At 44.3% G+C, this 22,830-nt stretch overlaps 1 protein-coding gene across 1 annotated transcript in view; it reads right to left on the bottom strand.

The window, feature by feature from the left end:
* Nucleotides 1-22,602, bottom strand: part of LOC126426562 (uncharacterized) — a 74,762-nt gene extending 52,160 nt beyond the window's left edge. Inside the window, exons 1-2 of the mRNA XM_050088461.1 lie at nt 22,590-22,602; nt 13,549-13,836 (exon numbers count right to left, since the gene is read on the bottom strand). Of these exons, the coding sequence (XP_049944418.1) occupies nt 13,549-13,836; nt 22,590-22,602 (301 nt within the window). The remainder of the gene's footprint in view (nt 1-13,548; nt 13,837-22,589) is intronic.
* Between the last annotated feature and the right edge of the window lie 228 nt (nt 22,603-22,830).

Here is a 22,830-nt window from a genome sequence, read left to right as displayed (position 1 = left end):
GCACCCGTCACACCCTTTTACTGGAAGGGTAGTAGAATTGATCCATAAAACTAATGTCCAGTATCCTTGACATCGATTTGTTGTAGAATCTTAGAACATATTCTGACCTCAGACATCTCGAGCAAAATGACGTCCTCCCTGCCAATCAGGATGGTTTTCGAAAACATCGATCATGAGAAATCTAACTCGCATTTTTATCACATCACCTACTGTACTGTCAGTAAGGTAGATGCAGTATTCCTTGATTTTTGAAAAGCATTTGAGTGAGTACCGATCCTACGCTTATTGTCAACAGTACGATCACGTGGGGCATCAAAGGAAATTTGGGACCGGACCGAGGATTCTTTTGGTATGGACGACGGAGCATGTTATGTTTGATGATGAGTTGTCATCAGATCTAGAAGTAATTTCGGGTGTGCACCAAGGAAGATTGTTGGGATGGTTGTTGTTCATGCTGTGTCTTAATGACCTTGTGAACAGTATTAATAGTATCTTTAGAATTTTTGCAGAAGACGCAGTTCTATAAAATGAAATACTGTCTGAAAGAAGGTGCGTGAATTTTCCCGTCGGATTTTGATAAGAAGCCAAAGTGGTGCAAACACTGGCCACTTGCGTTTTATATTCAGAAATGTAAAATTGTGCACTTCACAAAACTTAAAAGACATAGTATCCTATGAATGTAAGATAAATGAGTCACAGATGGTATCGGTCAAATCATGCAGAAACGTGGATCTAACACCTTGTAGATATATGATGTGGAATCATCACATACGCTCAGCAGTGGGTAAAGCAGGTGGTAGACTTCAAATGGTTCAAATGGCTCTGAGCACTATTAGAACTACTTAAACTTAACTAACCTAAGAACATCACACACATCCATGCCCGAGGCAGGATTCGAACCTGCGACCGTAGTGGTCTCGCAGTTCCAGACTGAAGCGCTTACAACCGCACGATCACACCGGCCGGCACAGGTGGTAGACTTCTGTTCATTGGTAGAATACTGGGGAAACACAGTCAGCCTACAAAGGAGATTGGTTACTGATCACTCGTGTGTCGCATTCTAGAATACTGCTCACATGTGTGGGATGTACACAACATTGTAATAACAGAGGATATCGAAAGCATACAACTAAGGGCAGCACGAATGGTCGCAAGTTTGTTTGAAGCATGGGAGAGTATCGCAGAGATGCTGAGGAAAACTGAACTCGTACACAAAGCTAGATGTAAACTGTACCGAGAAGAGCTGCTAACAAAATTTCAAGAACCGGCTGTAAGTGATGACTCTAGGGATTTATTTCCAGTCCCTATGTATGGCTCACATAGAGACCGTGAGGACAAGATTATACTAATTACAGCACGCAGAGAGGCTTTCAAACAATCAAATGCCCCAATGACCACCTTAAAGTCAATTAAGAAAGAACATGAAGTAGGGAAAGTTATCTTGGCAGTTGCAACATCTTTGCCGACGAGCTAACACGAAAGAGTTTTGTCAACAACTACACTGTACACCACTGAGCATATTTGCTAGCGAAAGAGAAAGAAGAAACATCGTATTTCAGCAATGGAGAAATATCCATGTGACAAATGTGAAATTAATATCTCAAAAGTTAAGTCCAAAGTAATGTCATCAGAGATAACTTTTATGTGGAAGAGAGTTGTAAGCGCAACGAAGAAATTAAGTGCGCCTACAATGCTCTTCCACAGAAGAAGTCGCTTGCTAGAACTCATCCAGTGCAGGCGTACGAGGGCAGTTCTGATCTGAATTATTGAGATTGCGAATCGTGACGAGATTGTTTTCGAGTTTAGAAGTGTTTGTTGCGTGACGGGATTCACGGCTTAAGAAACTGATTTTATGAACTGAGGCAGGAACAGATAGACTCATTAAACGTGCACTACGGGTTAATTGAAATCTAATAACGGAATTAGTGAACGAAACTTCCTGGCAGATTAAAACTGTGTGCCAGGCCGAGACTCGAACTCGGGACTCGCGACTCGCAGGAGAGCTTCTGTAAAGTTTGGAAGGTAGGAGACGAGGTACTGGCAGAAGTAAAGCTGTGAGGACAGAGCGTGAGTCGTGCTTCGGTAGCTCAGTTGGTAGAGCACTTGCCCGCGAAAGGCAAAGGTCCCGAGTTCGAATCTCGGCCTGGCACACAGTTTTAATCTGCCAGGAAGTTTCATATCAGCGCACACTCCGCTGCAGAGTGAAAATCTCATTCTGGAATTAGTGAACACTGGACTTGACTTGAAATCAGTTGGACCTTAAGGAGAAGTGAACATTCTATGAAAGAAAACACGCAATTAGTCTTGAGTAAGACCCAAGTACACGACAGCATGAAGATAAAACATTTACGCTAAAGTGTTGGATTGTGGTAATTGCCAAGAGACTATAACTCAATCGGACTGACTTAACTAAACTATTCCGTGTGCATGTGCTGCCGGAGTTATACGTATTTAGTGACAAAATAACAATAAACTGTTCGTTACCAGTTAAATACCCGGTGTGGACTACATCATCAAATAGCTTGATAAATGACTAAATCAACGACTACTCATGAAAGACTATTTGATTGAAGTGCAAATATTCACGTCATTAGTTGAGGAGTGAACTTTACAATATTTTCGTATTACGACGCAATCTTACAAAGACTGAATCAAAGGGTATCTCTGGATCTCGCTGCATACCAGCAAAACAATTCCATAGCAACGAGACAACAGCGTAAAAAAAATGGCTCTGAGCACTATGGGACTCAACATCTATGGTCATCAGTCCCCTAGAACTTAGAACTACTGAAATCTGACCAACCTAAGGACATCACACAACACCCAGTCATCACGAGGCAGAGAAAATCCCTGACCACCCCCCCTCCCGCCCCGGGAATCGAACCCGGGACAACAGCGTAAGAAAGAACTGTTAACTAAAATATTTCCTCGCAATCAGTGGTGTGTGCTATGCGAACGAGAGAAGAATTAATAACTACTGCAAATCCGGGCAATTAACAATACAATATTAATAATAAAAAGCATCGATTATCCGAGTTCCTATAAGTGGAAACGCTGCGGACTTGTAATTGAGATACGACGACTACGCAGGGAACGCCTTTTCGGAAGTTTTTCAGGTTTTTCTCTTTTTTTCTTTTTTTTTTTCTCCCGTTAATCTACGGGGACTGGCGTTATATCGCATCGTGTCTCTAGTCTGGCGCGCGAGCTGTGGCAGTAGCAGCTCCACGGCGTCGACTACATCAAACCACGGTTTGAGTCCGGGCGCACGCTCCACACGCACCATTTTGGCGCCTACAACGCGGGGCTCGAAGACGCCAGCTGTCGTCTCATCTGGGAGACATCACAGCGCCTAACGTCACCAGTCGACGCCTCGACGAGAAGACGAAGCTAGACGGAACATTGCAAGGACGAAGTGCTAGTTATGAGCAACAACTACACATTGTTTGTTTACAGGACTTAACTGGACTTGACGACGCCGGACATCACACCGTCCGACGTTTCTTCTCAACGACAGCTGCAGAGACGATATGGGGGGCTGACTCCTCTACAACGCAGACAACGCTCCACGACGTCAAGTGAGCTACAAGCAGAACGACGCCGCGCGTCCAACAACAGTCAACAGTGACCACACCCCACGCCACGACAATCCATCACGACAGTAAAAGTAAGCAGTCCACAAAATAAGTGATCATTTGAGTATGTTAGAATAGATTTTCTGCTGTAGTGCTAATTGAGATTTCATTGTGGTTGTGTTCAGTAGTTATCATGATGCCTAAAAGAAGTTTAAAACCGCGTAGTGATGTAGAAAAGAGAATTCCTGGATTAGAAGAGGAGATTAGTGGTTTGCCAGAACAGGATGAAAGTAACAGGAATATTGTCAGTGTAGGGGGTGACACGTTTACTGAACAAGAGAAGGAAGCGATACCAAGTGTATCGGGGAGTAGAACAAGGGATAAAGTCGTAGAAATACCAGACAATAATTCTGATGTTAGCGAAGTTACCGATCGAGAGTGTAGAATTAATGCCGCACCGAACATCTCTGGAGGTGTAGACATATTTAGTACTATGTTATCAAAATGAAATATGATGAGTGAGCAAATGTCAGAAAAGCAGGCAATAATAAATTTTCTGATGTACTCGAACAGCAAGCTATTAAATTCTCAGAATAGCAAGCATCGTTTAATAGTAAATTTTCCGAAATAGCCGAACAACAGGCAATATTACAGGCAACCGTAAATAGTAAAATTTCTGAAGTAGAGAGTCGGGTAGAGGATGTTGAAGCTAGATTTGAGGATCAAAAGTTAAAGTAGATAACAAATTTGAAGATGTTGAATCCAGGTTAACCAAACAAGAAAAACAGGATGTCAAAATTATCGATTGTATCGATAAATTGCGAGAAAATCTGAGTAATTTATCGGAACAATGCGATGTGGTATCCATAAGGGTTAATTCATTAACAGATAATTATAGTAATATCACGGACCATCTGAATGAAATTCAACAACAGACTGTTAAAAGGATCGATAATTATTTACTCGGTCAAGGTAAACTATTTGAAGAATTAACATAAAAGTTTATTGAAGAATTCAATCAAATTAAAACTCAAGTTGTTCGTGATTGTTATATACAGCTCGCTCAAGTATCAGAGCGACAAGTTAACAATGACGCAAAACCAGAAAATGAAGATATAGGTAGTCCAAGGAAATTCAACTGCGAGACAAAGCGTCCATATATATATATATATATATATATATATATATATATATATATATATATATATATATATATATATATACAGTCTAACACCTTTACTAGTGATCCGTGGGAATTAGCTCACATTGGGAAGTAGAGGATGACCCGCATGTCCCACGTAGTTGTGTTTCTTCTTTAAAGGTGGAACACAGCATATTTAAGAGTAGGCAATTTCCTACATTCTCTAGTGAGAAAAACAACATTAATCCCAAAGTGTTCATAAATTCATTTAAGAGAATATTTCCGCGCAGTTGGTCAGAATGTGATAAGATCCATGTTAAAAGAATCTTCCGTCGGTTCTTGGTAGAACAACATTATAATAATAAATGAAAAGCACCAGTTTGCTTTTGTTCTACAATATTATTTTTATTGCTAACCGGTTTTCGGCTTACAAGGCCATCTTCAGGCATTTACTGAGTATTATCACCAAAGAAGTTAAATGTTAGCAGACAACATTGGAAGAGAAGTAACACATCTAGAGTAAAGTAGAAACATACAGTGAGTAACATCTTTGCAATGAAATAGTAAAAACTGAACAGTACATAAATAACAATGGAGTTGACAGGAAAACCCTTAGCACAAAATAAGAATAGCATGCCTACATAACAGTTTCTATTGATAAACATAACTATTGAAATAAGATAAAATTAGTACTAGACAAGGCTGCATCAAGAAGTATGAAACATGGAGAGTGATACACAACCAATTAAAAAAGAAGAGACAGTTGTCAATGTAAATACAGAATACACGAGGAACTTAAGCCATATCAATACGATAAACAGAAATTACTAAATGCAGGAAAATTGAGGTGTTTGAGGGAACCTACAGTTTGAGAGTGTGGTGGTACTGCATTTTTACATTAACATTATAATCAAAGCAGTGGCTGTATACCAGTTTACATTAAATAAATGAGCAAAGTAAAATATGAACAGTATTTGATGAGACAACTACAAGGGGAGTTAAACATGGACAGTAATACAAGTAATACTCAGTAAATGTCTGAAGATGGCCTTGTAAGCCGAAAACCGGTTAGCAATAAAAATAATATTGTAGAACAAAAGCAAACTGGTGCTTTACATTTATTATGATAAGATCCAATTTATCATGTCTAAGATAACAGGAGAAGCTGCATTATGGGCCGCGGAAATTAGCGAAACGTGTAATACGTGTTAAGAATTTGAAAGGGTTTTCTTGGCAAAGTATTGGTCCTTGAGTCGTCAAGAACGTTTACGGAAAGAAGTTTACCAACCCGAATTTTATAACCCTAGAAAAGAAATATTAAGGCAATATTTTGAACGCTATGTAAATAAAACTGGGTACTGGACAGAACCTATTTCAGGTAGAGAGGTAATCCGTATATAGAAGGGCAGGCTGCCTTTCAGTATAAGGGAAAAACTTATTCATGCACCGGATTATAACGTAGAACAGTTCTCAGCAGTAATTGACTCGATAGATGTGTTAATGGAAGACGCCAGACAATCGCACAACAACCATAGTAATTATAATAGTGGGAATAATGGTAATAACAACCACTGGAACCAAAATAGGTCTAATACTAATAAGAGTTTAATTAACTGCGACCACAACTTCAAAAACGGTAATGCACGAAACGATCGTAGGCAAAAAGAAACTCAAAATTGGAATGGAAATTATAATCGTACTAAAGGTGCTTTTACACCAAACAATAACCAAGGGCAGGGACAAAATAGTTTTCAACGAGTAAATGTAGTAACCATGAATAGGAAAAGAAAGTATGGAGGGCGGCAATCGCCAAACCACCAATGTTGTGGCGATGGTCAACAAAACATCTGTGCTCCGATGGCGCCTTCGAGTAAATCTAGATGGGGAACGTGTCAAATGACTAATGTAGATTGGAATAATCCCAATACTGCCAGTAGTCCACGTAATGCTAATCGACCTATACCATTACCTGATAATAGGAATGTAAGAGGAGATAATGTGTACCAACAAAATGGGAATGAAGTGATTTAGTTGAGATACACGAACCACCGAGGAACCTAGCTGGCGGGCGGTCAAACGAAAGGTAGTCATTTTAGGTCTTCGTCGGATGGCTGGTTATGAGGAGGGTGGCAAACTTAACGGGTTAATCAATGTCATTAATTAGAATAACGGCTCTGACATCAGAGACGGATTAATGAAGGAACCAAGGGCTGAAGTCACCAAAGAGGATTTTACGTTACAGGCGATAGTAGATGCTAAGATTAATAGTATTCCTATAAGTATTCTGATTGACACAGGTGCAACGGTCAGCGTAATGACGCGTAATTGTTTAAGTATGGTTGGTAGGCAACAGAAGCTACTCACTTTACCAGTGTCGGGATGTACCGTTTCGGGGGCTTTTAGCGCTAAAGCGCAAAAGATAATTAAACAAGTACGGGTAGCAGTAGAACTACAAGAAGCAACTTTGGAATGTAATTCCTTGATAGTGTCTAAAATGACTACACCGTGCATCTGGGGAATGGATTTTTTATGTGAATATGGTGCAATCCTAGACATTAAGGAAGGTGTTTGTACCTTAACTGTTAACGACAAGCCATTAAGAATAATGTTAAGAAAGAAGAGAATAATTTTAGGAAAATATTGTCAAAATTTGGTTGTAAATTATGTTCCAAGGAATACTGTGCATTACGTAGGTGACGACCGTGACAAATTAACGGATGTTGACACTGAGATGTTAAGAATTGACGAAAAGGTTAGGGAATCGGAATACTTGTCAATTCAACAGCAGATAGAGTTAAGTGAAGTGTTAAGATCATATTTGCCTGTATTTAATAAGAAGCCAGGCATAATTAAGAACTTCGAATATCACATTGAGATCTATCCTCATAATACGTTTTGTAAGACGACATACTCGGTCCCTTGGTCAAAAAGAGAAGCAGTGACGAAGGAAATCAAGATGATGTTAGACCGGGGTATTATAGAAACTTCAAATTCCGAGTACTCCAGCCCTCTTTTAGCTGTAACTAAACCAAATGCAGAAATACGTTTAGTTTTAGATGCGAGAGATATCAATTAAATAATTAAACCAGTAAGAACTCGTCCCGAAAACCTTGAAGAACTCATACAAAAATTCCATGGAGTGAAGTTTTTGACCTCTCTTGACCTCAAAAGTTCATATTGGCAAACAAAGATCTCTAAAGAATCAAGAAAATATACCGCTTTTATCTATTTAGGTAGAAGCTATCAATTTAAGGTAATGCCGTTTGGGTTAAACATCAGCGGTGGTGTATTTATATCAGCTCTAGACAAGGTGCTCGGTCCAGATCTGTTGGAACGAGTTACGGTGTATGTAGACGATTTATTAATTGCCACAGAAACCTGGGCAGAACACCTTGAATTATTAAATCGTGTATTTGCAAAATTCTTGGAGTATGGAGTGACAATCAATTTGGCTAAATCAAAATTCGGTAGAAATCAAATTAAATTTCTTGGTCATATAGTTACACCAGAGGGAATAGTACCAAACCCTATGAAGTTAGACGCAATTAAAAATTGTCCGAATCCTAACAATAGGAAGGAACTAAAATCATTCTTAGGATTAGCGTCCTTTTTCAGGAAGTTTATCTCGCATCAGTTGTTAAATAAAGAATGCTTGTTACAATTGTTGAGGAAAAGTATACCATTGCATTGGACTGATGCTTGTAGTCGAGCTTCTGAAGAAATACGTAGCGCTCTAGTTAATGCTCCGCTGCTGCATCATCCGCGAATGGAAGAGGATTTTTTCATTGCGACTGATGCATCAGAGACGGGATTGGGGGCTACGTTATTTCAGATGGATGACGAAACTAATGTAGATACTATTAAAATAACTGCCTTTGTTTGAAACTTCCTGCGCCCCATTCGTGAATGGAACGGAAAGAAGACTTAATAACTTTTACAATGGACCGTACCCTCTCCCATGTACTGCACAGTGATTTGCAGAATGTGCATGTAGATGTAGAAGATGTCCAGACATATGCCTATTCTAATACACATTAATGCTGAGGGTGATAAGAATAAAATTATATGGGGTATTGTGTAATGGGAGAAAGGGCAATCGGTCAGTGTACGAGACATTACCACAGTAAAACTAAATGCCAAGTTGTGACAGATAATTCACGAATTTCCAGTGTAATATGTCATCTCCTTAGAGACATATGCAGTGTGCCACTGGCACAGTCATATTCACCAGACAGGTCAAAATATGCAACTGATAAACCTCTTCATAAAAAAGGCGACAAGACAGACTATTATAGTTCAATTTGCTTATTGATATCCTTCTCCAAAATAATCAAGAATGTAATGTCCTCAACAGTAGCCTCAGACTCCAGTGGAAACAATTTGCTTAGGAAATCACAGTTTGGATTCTGGAAGGGCTGCTCAACTGAGCATACTATTTATACATTCACTCATGAAGTATTACAATCCTTGAGTAATAAGATATCGCCAGCTGGTTTTTATTTGTGAGCTTTCCAGGGCATTAAATTGTGTAGATCATATTACTCTCTGCGAAGAAGTTACATTTTATGGATTTGAGGGATTTACTCACAATTAGTTAGAATCTTACTTACCAAACAGAACAAAAAATTTGCGCTCAATAATTCAAATGATGTTGGGAGTAGAGAAAATTTTGTGACTGCAGGCAATCACAACAGGAGTGACTACACGTTCAGTTTTGTGTACACTCTTATTTCCTATATATGTCCCGTTAACATTCATCAAGCAGTATTAGTACTTTTTGAAGACGATAGTGGAGGTACAATAAATACTATAGAGACAAAGGAACATAAGAGATTGTTAATAACGTTTTCCAAATAAATACTAGGTGGTTCTATGAAAATAAACACTTTCCAAATTTTAAGAAAACACCTATTCAGTTGTGTAGCACAAATAGATCGATATCAGCAACCGATGTAGCACAGGACAGGGAGTCAGTAAACAGGGTTGAATATCACAAATATTTTGGTGCACATGCTGATGGAAAGTTGCACTGGAAGATGCGTGTCAGTGAACTGTTCAGACAGTCCAGCTACTTTTGTTATACGTTAAAATTACTTGTCTTGGGAACAAAGGACTCAGTCTCCTGAGATATTTTGCAGTTTTACGGTGTACAATGTCTCATAGAATAATTTTCTGGGGTATCACATCACTTGGTTGTAGAAAGGCGAGCAGTGAGATTTGTGTTCAGTGTTCCTCTGGGGTCGTCCTGTGGGTGCCTCTTCAAGCAGATAATCATTTTAACTGCACCATCACAACACACAATTTCACTAATGAAATACGTGATAAAGAATCCATCACAATTTTAGAAAAATAGTGATGCCCATAGCAAACAACATTACAAGAAAGAAATGACGTTTGCTGCTTGTTATAAACCTATGCAGCAGAAAGCGCCGGAAGCTCTTTACGACCGTTCGCAGATGGACCGGTTGTGTATAAGAAAGGAATAACGCCAGAAGACAAATAGGTTTGTAGAATGTCCCTGCAGGAGACTGATGAATGTTGTAGGCTCTGCCAGTCCACCCTGAACGTAAATAAATGTAGCATATTGCGCACACATAGCAAAAGAAATCCACTGCTCTACACCCACGTTCTTTATAACAAACTCCTGGAAACATTGTCTACAGTAAATAATCTGGGAGTAACTACCCAGAGAGACTGTAAGTGTAATGACCACATAAAATGTACAGCGTGTTACAAAAATGTACAGCACAAATTGGCTCTCAATGGCTCTGAGCACTATGGGACTTAACATCTGAGTCATCAGTCCCCTAGAACTTAGAACTACTTAAACCTAACTAACCTAAGGACATCACACACATCCATGCCCGAAGCAGGATTCGAACCTGCGACCGTAGCGGTCGCGCGGTTCCAGACTGAAGCGCCTAGAACCGCTCGACCACACCGGCCGGCAAAACAAGGTAAGAGAGGCACACAGTTTCTAAGTGAAGTTGCATGAGTAAGACTCAGAAATTATACGTTGCTTCATATCAATAATAATCATGTACACATATCCCGCAAACCGACTCGTTCCATATCATTTCGATAAAAGAATCAATGAAATTATATATGGAACATCTAATCAACTATGCGAATCACACACATCTGGAGATGGTTTTGAGCTCAATGAGGAGATATGTGTGACTGACATATAGCCTTTCCAAATTGCACTTTGTTACATCTTCTCACTCGCAAAAGGCTGAAGACGATGGACCTAAAATGTCGAAAATTAAGTGCTGTTTCTTGATAAGCAAAGCCGTCCTTCAGTGTCAGGCTGAGGAAGACTTATACTCCTGCATGACAGTTGTTGTTGTTGTGGTCTTCAGTCCTGAGACTGGTTTGATGCAGCTCTCCATGCTACTCTATCCTGTGCAAGCTTCTTCATCTCCCAGTACCTACTGCAGCCTACATCCTTCTGAATCTGCTTAGTGTCTTCATCTCTTGGTCTCCCTCTACGATTTTTACCCTCCACGGTGCCCTCCAATGCTAAATTTGTGATCCCTTGATGCCTCAAAACATGTCCTACCAACCGATCCCGTCTTCTAGTCAAGTTGTGCCACAAACTTCTCTTCTCCCCAATTCTATCCAATACTTCATCATTAGTTATGTGATCTACCCATCTAATCTTCAGCATTCTTCTGTAGGACCACATTTCGAAAGCTTCTATTCTCTTCTTGTCCAAACTATTTATCGTCCATGTTTCACTTCCATACATGGCTACACTGTATACAAATACTTTCAGAAACGACTTCCTGACACTTAAATCTATACTCGATGTTAACAAATTTCTCTTCTTCAGAAACGCTTTCCTTGCCATTGCCAGTCTACATTTTATATCTTCTCTACTTCGACCATCATCAGTTATTTTGCTCCCCAAATAGCAAAACTCCTTTACTACTTTAAGTGTCTCATTTCCTGATTTAATTCCCTCAGCATCACCTGACTTAATTCGACCACATTCCATTATCCTCGTTTTGCTTCTGTTGATGTTCATCTTATATCCTCCTTTCAAGAGACAGTGAACTCCGTTGAACTGCTCTTCCAAGTCCTTTGCTGCCTCAGATACAATTACAATGTCATCGGCGAACCTCAAAGTTTTTATTTCTTCTCCATGGATTTTAGTACCTACTCCGAATTTTTCTTTTGTTTCCTTTACTGCTTGCTCAATATACAGATTGAATAACATCGGGGAGAGGCAACAACCCTGTCTCACTCCCTTCCCAACCACTGCTTCCCCTTCATGCCCCTCGACTCTTATAACTGCCATCCGGTTTCTGTACGAATTGTAAACAGCCTTTCGCTCCCTGTATTTTACCCCTGCCACCTTTAGAATTTGAAAGAGAGTATTCCAGTCAACATTGTCAAAAGTCTACAAATGCTAGAAACGTAGGTTTTGCCTTTCCTTAATCTTTCTTCTAAGATAAGTCGTAAGGCCAGTATTGCCTCACGTGTTCCAACATTTCTACGGAATCCAAACTGATCTTCCCCGAGGTCAGCTTCTACCAGTTTCTCCATTCGCCCTATTTGCCCAAGACAGCTCGCCCTATTTGCCCAAGAAATTCACAGTGCCGTAGACACTGGCGAGCAGATTGATGCCGTATTCCTGGACTTCAGGAAGGCATTTGATACGGTTCCGCACTTACGTTTAGTGAAAAAAATACGAGCTTACGGAATATCGGACCAGGTTTGTGATTGGATTCAGGATTTCCTAGAAGAAAGAACACAACATGTCATTGTTAACGGTTCAAAATCTGCAGATGTAGAGGTAATTTCGGGAGTACCGCAGGGAAGCGTGATAGGACCTTTATTGTTTACAATATACATAAATGACTTAGTTGACAACATCGGTAGCTCCGTGAGGCTATTTGCAGATGACACGGTTGTCTACAAGAAAGTAGCAACATCAGAAGACTCGTACGTACTCCAGGAGGACCTGCAGAGGATTAATGCATGGTGCGACAGCTGGCAGCTTTCCCTAAACGTAGATAAATGTAATATAATGCGCATACATAGGGGCAGAAATCCATTCCAGTACGATTATGCCATAGGTGGTAAATCATTGGAAGCGGTAACGACCGTAAAATACTTAGGAGTTACTATCCGGAGCGATCTGAAGTGGAATGATCACATAAAACAAATAGTGGGAAAAGCAGGCGCCAGGTTGAGATTCATAGGAAGAATTCTAAGAAAATGTGACTCATCGACGAAAGAAGTAGCTTACAAAACGCTTGTTCGTCCGATTCTTGAGTATTGCTCATCAGTATGGGACCCTTACCAGGTTGGATTAATAGAAGAGATAGACATGATCCAGCGAAAAGCAGCGCGATTCGTCATGGGGACATTTAGTCAGCGCGAGAGCGTTACGGAGATGCTGAACAAGCTCCAGTGGCGGACACTTCAAGAAAGGCGTTACGCAATACGGAGAGGTTTATTATCGAAATTACGAGAGAGCACATTCCGGGAAGAGATGGGCAACATATTACTACCGCCCACATATATCTCGCGTAATGATCACAACGAAAAGATCCGAGAAATTAGAGCAAATACGGAGACTTACAAGCAGCCGTTCTTCCCACGCACAATTCGTGAATGGAACAGGGAAGGGGGGATCAGATAGTGGTACAATAAGTACCCTCCGCCACACACCGTAAGGTGGCTCGCGGAGTATAGATGTAGATGTAGATAATTCGCGTTAGTATTTTGCATGACAGTACGTGCAATAGAAACCGCATCTCAGTAGTTCGGAACCGCAAGGCGGATAGCGTCGTGAGGATCCAGACTGTACGAAGGAGTACTCACCAATATACTGACAGTAAGTCCTCTGCACCACTTTTTCGCCGTAACTGATCCGCTCCGGACCGCGGCCGATGCGGCTGCACACGCAGTCGAGCTGCGAAGTGCCATTGGCGGCCAGGAGGAGCAGCAGCGGCGCAGCGGGCAGCATCGTCGCCAGCTCAGGCAGTGCGCGCCTCGCGGCAACGCCGGCCCCAATATAGCGGCAGGCGTCGAGGAAGTCCTTCGCCCGGATGATTAAAACCACAGGAAGTGCGGCGTCCCGCGTCTCCTTCGCAGCTGCACTCCCTTTTCCTGTGTGGGTGACCAGCCGCCAACACACTCACGCACACGCCTACACGTCTGCCGCGCCTTTTTAGGACGACAGTGAGATCCAGGAGCAGAGCTGTGGGCGATGTCCAGCAGTACTGGTTCACAGTTTCGACACAAATATCTCCAGCGCTACCATTATGGAGAGTGTAGGTAGCTGCACTTAACGTAGAAACAAATTTAAGCAAATTCACAGTGACTGATGCTGAACCTGTCGTGCTGAGAATACACCGCTGTCCGCCCACTTAACTGAGTGGCTGCCATGCAGTGGGCCCAGGTTCGACTCCCGGCCGGGTCGGGGAGTTTCTCTGCTCCGGGACTGGGTGTTGTCCTCATCATCGTTCTTTCCCTGTAATATTAGATTTACCGCTCTGATTTGTGTCCGAGGCTCAGTATATGTTTCGAGTAGCTGTTCGCCTGGATGACGTCGAGTCCAGAATCGACGGTCGATAGGTTTCCATCGATCGACCGTCAGATCCAGACGACCCCGTGGCCAAACACGCAAGTCGTTTGACAAAGAGCAGATTGTAATGGTCCAGTGTGTGGGAACGAGCATCTCGTAAGCGACGAATCTGGTCGGCTGTTCGCGTGCTACTGTCGTGATCTGCGAACGCTTGTCGAAGGACGGCCTCACCACGAGTAGGGAGCAAAGTGCTGGAGGTCCGCGCATCATCGCAGGACATGGAGGTCGGTGGGCTGGCCGCTCTCCAATGCTGGACTGTGGCAGACCTGAAGACGGAGCACACTTGCGTTGCTGTCACAAGTGTTTCGCCGCACACCGTTCAGTAAATATTTATGAACATGGAGCGCCGCAGCAGACGACTCTTTCGTGTCTCCATATTGACCCAGTGACTGCACGAATTACGATTTTAGTGGCCAGGAGACCGTCGAGATTTGACCGCGGATCGATGGAAACCTGTCGACAGATCGACGGTCGATTGTGCATGCGACGTCATCCAGGCGAACGGCTGGTCGGAACGTGCATTGCACCCCAGACACAAGTCAGTGGGGCAAATACACTCCTGGAAATGGAAAAAAGAACACATTGACACCGGTGTGTCAGACCCACCATACTTGCTCCGGACACTGCGAGAGGGCTGTACAAGCAATGATCACACGCACGGCACAGCGGACACACCAGGAACCGCGGTGTTGGCCGTCGAATGGCGCTAGCTGCGCACCATTTGTGCACCGCCGCCGTCAGTGTCAGCCAGTTTGCCGTGGCATACGGAGCTCCATCGCAGTCTTTAACACTGGTAGCATGCCGCGACAGCGTGGACGTGAACCGTATGTGCAGTTGACGGACTTTGAGCGAGGGCGTATAGTGGGTATGCGGGAGGCCGGGTGGACGTACCGCCGAATTGCTCAACACGTGGGGCGTGAGGTCTCCACAGTACATCGATGTTGTCGCCAGTGGTCGGCGGAAGGTGCACGTGCCCGTCGACCTGGGACCGGACCGCAGCGTCGCACGGATGCACGCCAAGACCGTAGGATCCTACGCAGTGCCGTAGGGGACCGCACCGCCACTTCCCAGCAAATTAGGGACACTGTTGCTCCTGGGGTATCGGCGAGGACCATTCGCAACCGTCTCCATGAAGCTGGGCTACGGTCCCGCACACCGTTAGGCCGTCTTCCGCTCACGCCCCAACATCATGCAGCCCGCCTCCAGTGGTGTCGCGACAGGCGTGAATGGAGGGACGAATGGAGACGTGTCGTCTTCAGCGATGAGAGTCGCTTCTGCCTTGGTGCCAATGATGGTCGTATGCGTGTTTGGCGCCGTGCAGGTGAGCGCCACAATCAGGACTGCATACGACCGAAGCACACAGGGCCAACACCCGGCATCATGGTATGGGGAGCGATCTCCTACACTGGCCGTACACCACTGGTGATCGTCGAGGGGACACTGAATAGTGCACGGTACATCCAAACCGTCACCGAACCCATCGTTCTACCATTCCTAGACCGGCAAGGGAACTTGCTGTTCCAACAGGACAATGCACGTCCGCATGTATCCCGTGCCACCCAACGTGCTCTAGAAGGTGTAAGTCAACTACCCTGGCCAGCAAGATCTCCGGATCTGTCCCCCATTGAGCGTGTTTGGGACTGGATGAAGCGTCGTCTCACGCGGTCTGCACGTCCAGCACGAACGCTGGTCCAACTGAGGCGCCAGGTGGAAATGGCATGGCAAGCCGTTCCACAGGACTACATCCAGCATCTCTACGATCGTCTCCATGGGATAATAGCAGCCTGCATTGCTGCGAAAGGTGGATATACACTGTACTAGTGCCGACATTGTGCATGCTCTGTTGCCTGTGTGTATGTGCCTGTGGTTCTGTCAGTGTGATCATGTGATGTATCTGACCCCAGGAATGTGTCAATAAAGTTTCCCCTTCACTGGGACAATGAATTCACGGTGTTCTTATTTCAATTTCCAGGAGTGTATATCTTCAAATGAAATTCGTCAGTCTCATCGATCCGGATCCAGTTGTTTACAGAGGATAATTGTACGTGTGTGATCTCACAGACTGTCGTCGCCTCATCGCTGCCGTCGTCGCCTTCTGGAGCTGCTGCCTTCCGCCTGCCCACCCCGAGGAGTCGCCGCTGCCGCTTTTCGCTCCAGGAGGACCGCAGCTGCCACTACCTGCTGGGTGGCGCCATCTTCAGTGCCGTCGCCGCGCCAGCCGCCGCCCCGGTGGGGCTCTGCCCCGCCCCAGTTGCTGCCGTCGCCGCCGTCCCCAGCCGTTGGTCGTCGTCCTGAAACCCTTGTAACGCATTTCTATCTTCACGGCGCTACTCATCGAGCCACATACGTTATCTCGCATCTCTAGCTGCTTCTCTCACACAATTAATGATAAAAATTCAGGAATTCAAGGTCGCCACGAGCCCAAGCCCTTCCTAACTATTTAGAAAAAAAAAAAAACGGAGCTGGAAAATTATTAGTTTAATTACTTTAATAATTTAATTACAAGCACGCAAATTTCTTTAAGCAGCCAGATACATAGCACTCCATGTCGTGCATGCAGCAACTTGATTAATTCAGCCAGCCAGCCGGGGTGGCCGAGCGGTTCTAGGCGCTACAGTCTGAAACCGCGCGACCGCTACGGTCGCAGGTTCGGATCCTGCCTCGGGCATGGATGTGTGTGATGTCATTAGGTTAGTTAGGTTTAAGTAGTTCTAAGTTCTAGGGGACTGATGACCAAACTAACCTAAGGACATCACACAACACCCAGGCATCACGAGGCAGAGAAAATCCCTAAGCCCGCCGGGAATCGAACCCGGGAACCCGGGAGATCTAATAAACAGACTGCCTACACTACACTTGTCCATACTCTCTTAGAATACTGCTGCACCGTATGAAATCCTTCCCTGATAGGATTGACTGGGTACATCGGGAAAGTTCAAAGAACAGCAGCACGTTTTGCATTATCGCGAAATCAAAAGATACAGGATTCGGGGTGGATATCATTAAAACCAAGGCGTTCTTAATTGCGGCGGAATGTTCTCCGAATGCGAAAATATTTCGTTGACGCTGACCAACACCGTACTAAAATAAGGGAAATCAGAGGTCGCAGAGATTGGAGTAATAGAGAATTGTGATGGTCGTTCGACGAACCCTCTGCCAGGCACTTAAATGTAGATGTAGGTACACGTTGTTGAAGATCTCGAAATTCTATGAAAAGCACCAAAGATCACGCGATGAACGATTGTTTCCACTTGTTTTTGACGCCTGTCGGACATTTCAGTTCCTCTTAGGTGAGCGACTGACGATGTGACGCCCCGTACTGTGGCCGCGGTATTTTAGGGTGCCGGTACGAGCACGGTAGGAGCCGGAGCCGGTAGGAGGAACAAAGTTAGAACAGGTGGACGGTTTCAAGTACTTAGGATGCATATTCTCACAGGATGGCAACATAGTGAAAGAACTGGAAGCGAGGTGTAGCAAAGCTAATGCAGTGAGCGCTCAGCTACGATCTGCTCTCTTCTGCAAGAAGGAAGTCAGTACCAAGACTAAGTTATCTGTGCACCGTTCAATCTTTCGACCAACTTTGTTGTATGGGAGCGAAAGCTGGGTGGATTCAGGTTACCTGATCAACAAGGTTGAGGTTACGGATATGAAAGTAGCTAGGATGATTGCAGGTACTAGTAGATGGGAACAATGGCAGGAGGGTGTCCACAATGAGGAAATCAAAGAAAAACTGGGAATGAACTCTATAGATGTAGCAGTCAGGGCGAACAGGCTTAGATGGTGGGGCCATATTACACGCATGGGAGAAGCAAGGTTACCCAAGAGACTGATGGATTCAGCAGTAGAGGGTAGGAGGAGTCGGGGCAGACCGAGGAGAAGGTACCTGGATTCGGTTAAGAATGATTTTGAAGTAATAGGTTTAACATCAGAAGAGGCACCAATGTTAGCACTGAATAGGGGATCATGGAGGAACTGTAGAAGGGGGGCTATGCTCCAGACTGAACGCTGAAAGGCACAATCAGTCTTAAATGATGATGATGATGATGATGTTGATGATGAGCCGCTGCTGGACTTGTTCGCCCACAGCCGTCTATTGGCTAGCGTTGCTACCTGGGCATGACGGGGCCCCGGGTTCGATTCCCGGCCAGGTTGGGGATTTTCTCTGCCCAGGGAGTGGGCATTTCGTCGTTCATCGTCATGCGTGACAGTGGCTAGAACGGGCTGTGTAAAAAAAAATTGGACTGTGTAGAAATGGTGACTTCGTACGGGCGCTGATGGCCGTGCAGTTATGAGCCCCACAAACCAAACATCATCATCGCCCACGACCGGGCTGTCGCAAGCGGGAAGCGGCGGACAGCGCAGGCGAGCCCTCAGCTGCGGTCGCAGAGCGAACGGCTGTGACGCCAGCACTGGTGGCCGCGCTTCCTCCACACACATTCACACTCCTAGGCTATTCATGGCGCGCTTCGCAAAACGTCCGGTTTCACAATACGAGGTGTGGCTAGAAAAAACCGGACTAGTACTGGTGAAACAATAAAACGAATGCAATAAGGCTGAAAGTCGCGTGGCCTGTCACGTGACTCTCGCTCCGCCTACTGCTCGAGTTTCATCTGCCTCCTGCACTCAGTCTGCCCGTGGCGTCTGTTTTAAGTAGTTGACCTTTTGTCTGTGCGTCGGAAAATGTTGAGTGTACAGAAAGAACAGCGTGTTAACACCAAATTTTGTTTCAAACTAGGAAAATCTGCAAGTGAAACGTTTGTAATGTTACAACAAGTGTACGGCGATGATTGTTTACCGCGAACACAAGTGTTTGAGTGGTTTAAACGATTTAAAGATGGCCGCGAAGACACCAGTGATGACACTCGCACTGGCAGACCATTGTCAGCAAAAACTGATGCAAACATTGAAAAAATCGGTAAACTTGTTCGACAAGATCGCCGTTTAACAATCAGAGCAGTGTCTGAGTTAACAGGAGTTGACAAGGAAAGTGTTAGGCAGATTCTTCATGAAAGTTTCAACATGAACAAAGTGTGTTCAAAAATGGTTCCAAAGTGTCTCACAATTGAACAGAAGGAACGCCGAAGAATGATTTGTTCTGACATCCTGGAAAACATTGAAAGTGATCCCACCTTCTTACAAAATGTTATTACTTGCGATGAATCGTGGTTTTTTACTTACGATCCCGAAACTAAACGCCAATCGATGCATTGGAAAACTCCTGGTTCTCCACGACAAAAAAAAGCACGAATGTCAAAATCGAAATTCAAGGCAATGATGATTGTTTTTCTTTTTGACATCAAAGGGATTGTGCACATTGATTGGTTACCAGAGGGACAAACAGTGAATCAGCATTACTACATTAGCGTCCTGGCTACCCTACGTGAGCGAGTACGGAGAAAACGGAACGATTTGTGGAGAAAAAAGTCATGGATCCTTCACCAAGACAATGCCCCAGCTCACAGTGCGTTGTCAGTGAAGACGTTTTTGGCAAAACACAACATTCCCATCTTAGATCATCCGCCCTACTCACCTGATTTGGCCCCCTGTGACTTTTTTCTTTTCCCTAATGCCAAGTCAGCTTTGAAAGGAACTAGATTTGAGACTGTTGAAGCAGTAAAAGAAAAAGCGACGGAAGTAATGTATGGACTTACCGAAAATGATCTGCAGCATTGCTATGAACAGTGGAAAATCCGTATGGAGCGGTGTAGAGACCGAGGAGGAGAGTACATTGAAGGAGATAACATGAAATTGTAAATAATTGTAAATAAATGTTTTTTCCAGCATCAGTCCGGTTTTTTTCTAGCCGCACCTCGTACGACTTGGAAGGCGAGAAATCACAATCCTGCAACACTAGCTTCCTATTAAATGCTAAACGCACACTGGTAAGGTTCGTATGGCTCTGAGCGCTATGGGGCTTAACATATGAGGTCATCAGTCCTCTAGAACTTGGAACTACTTAAACCTAGCTAATCTAACGACATCACACATATCCATGCCTGAGGTAGGATTCGAACCTGCGAGCGTAGAGGTCGCGTGGTTCCAGACTGAAGCACCTGGAACCACTCGGCCACACCGGCCGGCACACTCGTAAACCAAAACATTATGACCCCCGCCCATTGTGAGGTTGGTTGCCACCTTATGGCGTTGCTCGAACCACATGTGGTGAGGAAAGTATGTAAGCAGGGCGAAGACAGATGGGGAATGATTCTAGCGATGATGGGGGCCGGAAATGGGGGAGTCCATGAACATGAAAGAGTACCTGGTAAACGGTGTATCTGGTAGAATGTTCACTTGCTACTATCATTAGCATCTACAGAAAGAGGTTGAAGAATGGTGAAAGTATCACTAGGCGATAAGTGGTTCGACATCCACAACTCCTCCCAGATGTGGGATTCGGCAGCTTAACGCAAGACAAGTGGTGACCTGTGGCATCTCTGCTGGTGCCAGCATCAATGTTTCAGAGCACACCATTCATCATACATTGCCGAACATAGGGTTGGTTGGTTTGTGGGGGTTAAAGGGACCAGACCGCGATGGTCATCGGTCCCCCAAACATACGGCTCCACAGCAGACGACCGCTACGTTTTCACGTGTTGGCCCAACGACATCGTCATTTACGATTGCGGTGGACTCAGGATCATCGAGATTGGATCAATGGAAACGTGTCGGCTCCACGGACGATTTACGTTTCGGTTACAGCAGCTTGATGGTCGTCTCCACAAACGTCGTCATCCAGGCGAACATCGGCTCAAAGCATGTGCCATGCCACAAACGCAGGCTGTTAGGAGCAGTATTACGCTATGGGAGACATTTTCTTGCGCTTGCTTGGGACCTGTGCTAGTAATCAAAGACACACAGACAGCTGCGGACCATCTACACCCTTTCGTGGCTGATATCTTCCCTGATGGTTATGTCGCCTTTCAGCAGAATAATTGCCCATGTCTAGAACCTACAGGGTTATTACAAATGATTGAAGCGATTTCACAGCTCTACAATAACTTTATTATTTGAGATATTTTCACAATGCTTTGCACACACATACAAAAACTCAAAAAGTTTTTTTAGGCATTCACAAATGTTCGATATGTGCCCCTTTAGTGATTCGGCAGACATCAAGCCAATTATCAAGTTCCTCCCACACTCGGCGCAGCATGTCCCCATCAATGAGTTCGAAAGCATCGTTGATGCGAGCTCGCAGTTCTGGCACGTTTCTTGGTAGAGGAGGTTTAAACACTGAATCTTTCGCATATCCCACAGAAAGAAATCGCATGGGGTTAAGTCGGGAGAGCGTGGAGGCCATGACATGAATTGTTGATCATGATCTCCACCACGACCGATCCATCGGTTTTCCAATCTCCTGTTTAAGAAATGCCTCTGCTTTAGCCCTTTCCGTAAGATTTTCCAAACCGTCGGCTGTGGTACGTTTAGCTCCCTGCTTGCTTTATTCCTCGACTTCCGCGGGCTACGCGTGAAACTTGCCCGCACGCGTTCAACCGTTTATTCGCTCACTGCAGGCCGACCCGTTGATTTCCCCTTACAGAGGCATCCAGAAGCTTTAAACTGCGCATACCATCGCCGAATGGAGTTAGCAGTTGGTGGATCGTTGTTGAACTTCGTCCTGAAGTGTCGTTGCACTGTTATGACTGACTGATGTGAGTGCATTTCAAGCACGACATACGCTTTCTCGGTTCCTGTCGCTATTTTGTCTCACTGCGCTCTCGAGCGCTCTGGCGGCAGAAACCTGAAGTGCGGCTTCAGTCGAACAAAACTTTATGAGTATTTCTACGTATCTGTAGTGTGTCGTGACCATATGTCAATGAATGGAGCTACAGTGAATTTATGAAATCGCTTCAATCATTTGTAATAGCCCTGTAGAATCGACCTACGCTGTTTTGCAGAGCATTATAGTGAAACCACTTAGATTTCTTGGCCACCAAATTGCTATGACGTGAATCCCATGGAACGAATCTGGATCGCTATCAGGCGCCTGACAGCGTACGCAAGTCAGCAGCCAGTTATGAGGATTACATGACTTGTGCGTATCCATCTGGTGCCACATTCCTTCAAAAATCCACCACCAACCCGTATAATCGATGACACGCAGAAATGGTGATGTATTGCGTTACAAAGATGGCCCAATAAGATATAAAGCAGACGGTCAATGTTTTGGCTCATCAATGTACCTTCAGGTCGACAGTTCGCTGATGCTGGGGGCGGTCTGTCCTTGAAACACTATACTTGTGACACTGTTGTCGCCTGTGTGATCTACACAAACCCAACTCGGTCATATCCCACTAAATAGATTTACCAGTTCAGCACGGCAGCTCGTAACGGGTAAGGAATGGACCCAGAACCACTTGCCATAAACTGTCAAAATTACTCCGCCCTTCACCACAAAAACAGCTCTCTCACTAGGATGATAAAGTGACTGGAAGATACTAAGAAAACTTTATTCTCGTTTGAAATAGATACCCCATGTAAACAGTTATAATTCACTGTGACAACAGTCTTACCCT

Source organism: Schistocerca serialis, chromosome 11, assembly GCF_023864345.2.
Source record: "Schistocerca serialis cubense isolate TAMUIC-IGC-003099 chromosome 11, iqSchSeri2.2, whole genome shotgun sequence".
Taxonomy (NCBI): Eukaryota; Metazoa; Arthropoda; class Insecta; order Orthoptera; family Acrididae; genus Schistocerca; species Schistocerca serialis.
This window is presented reverse-complemented; position numbering and strand designations above follow the sequence as displayed.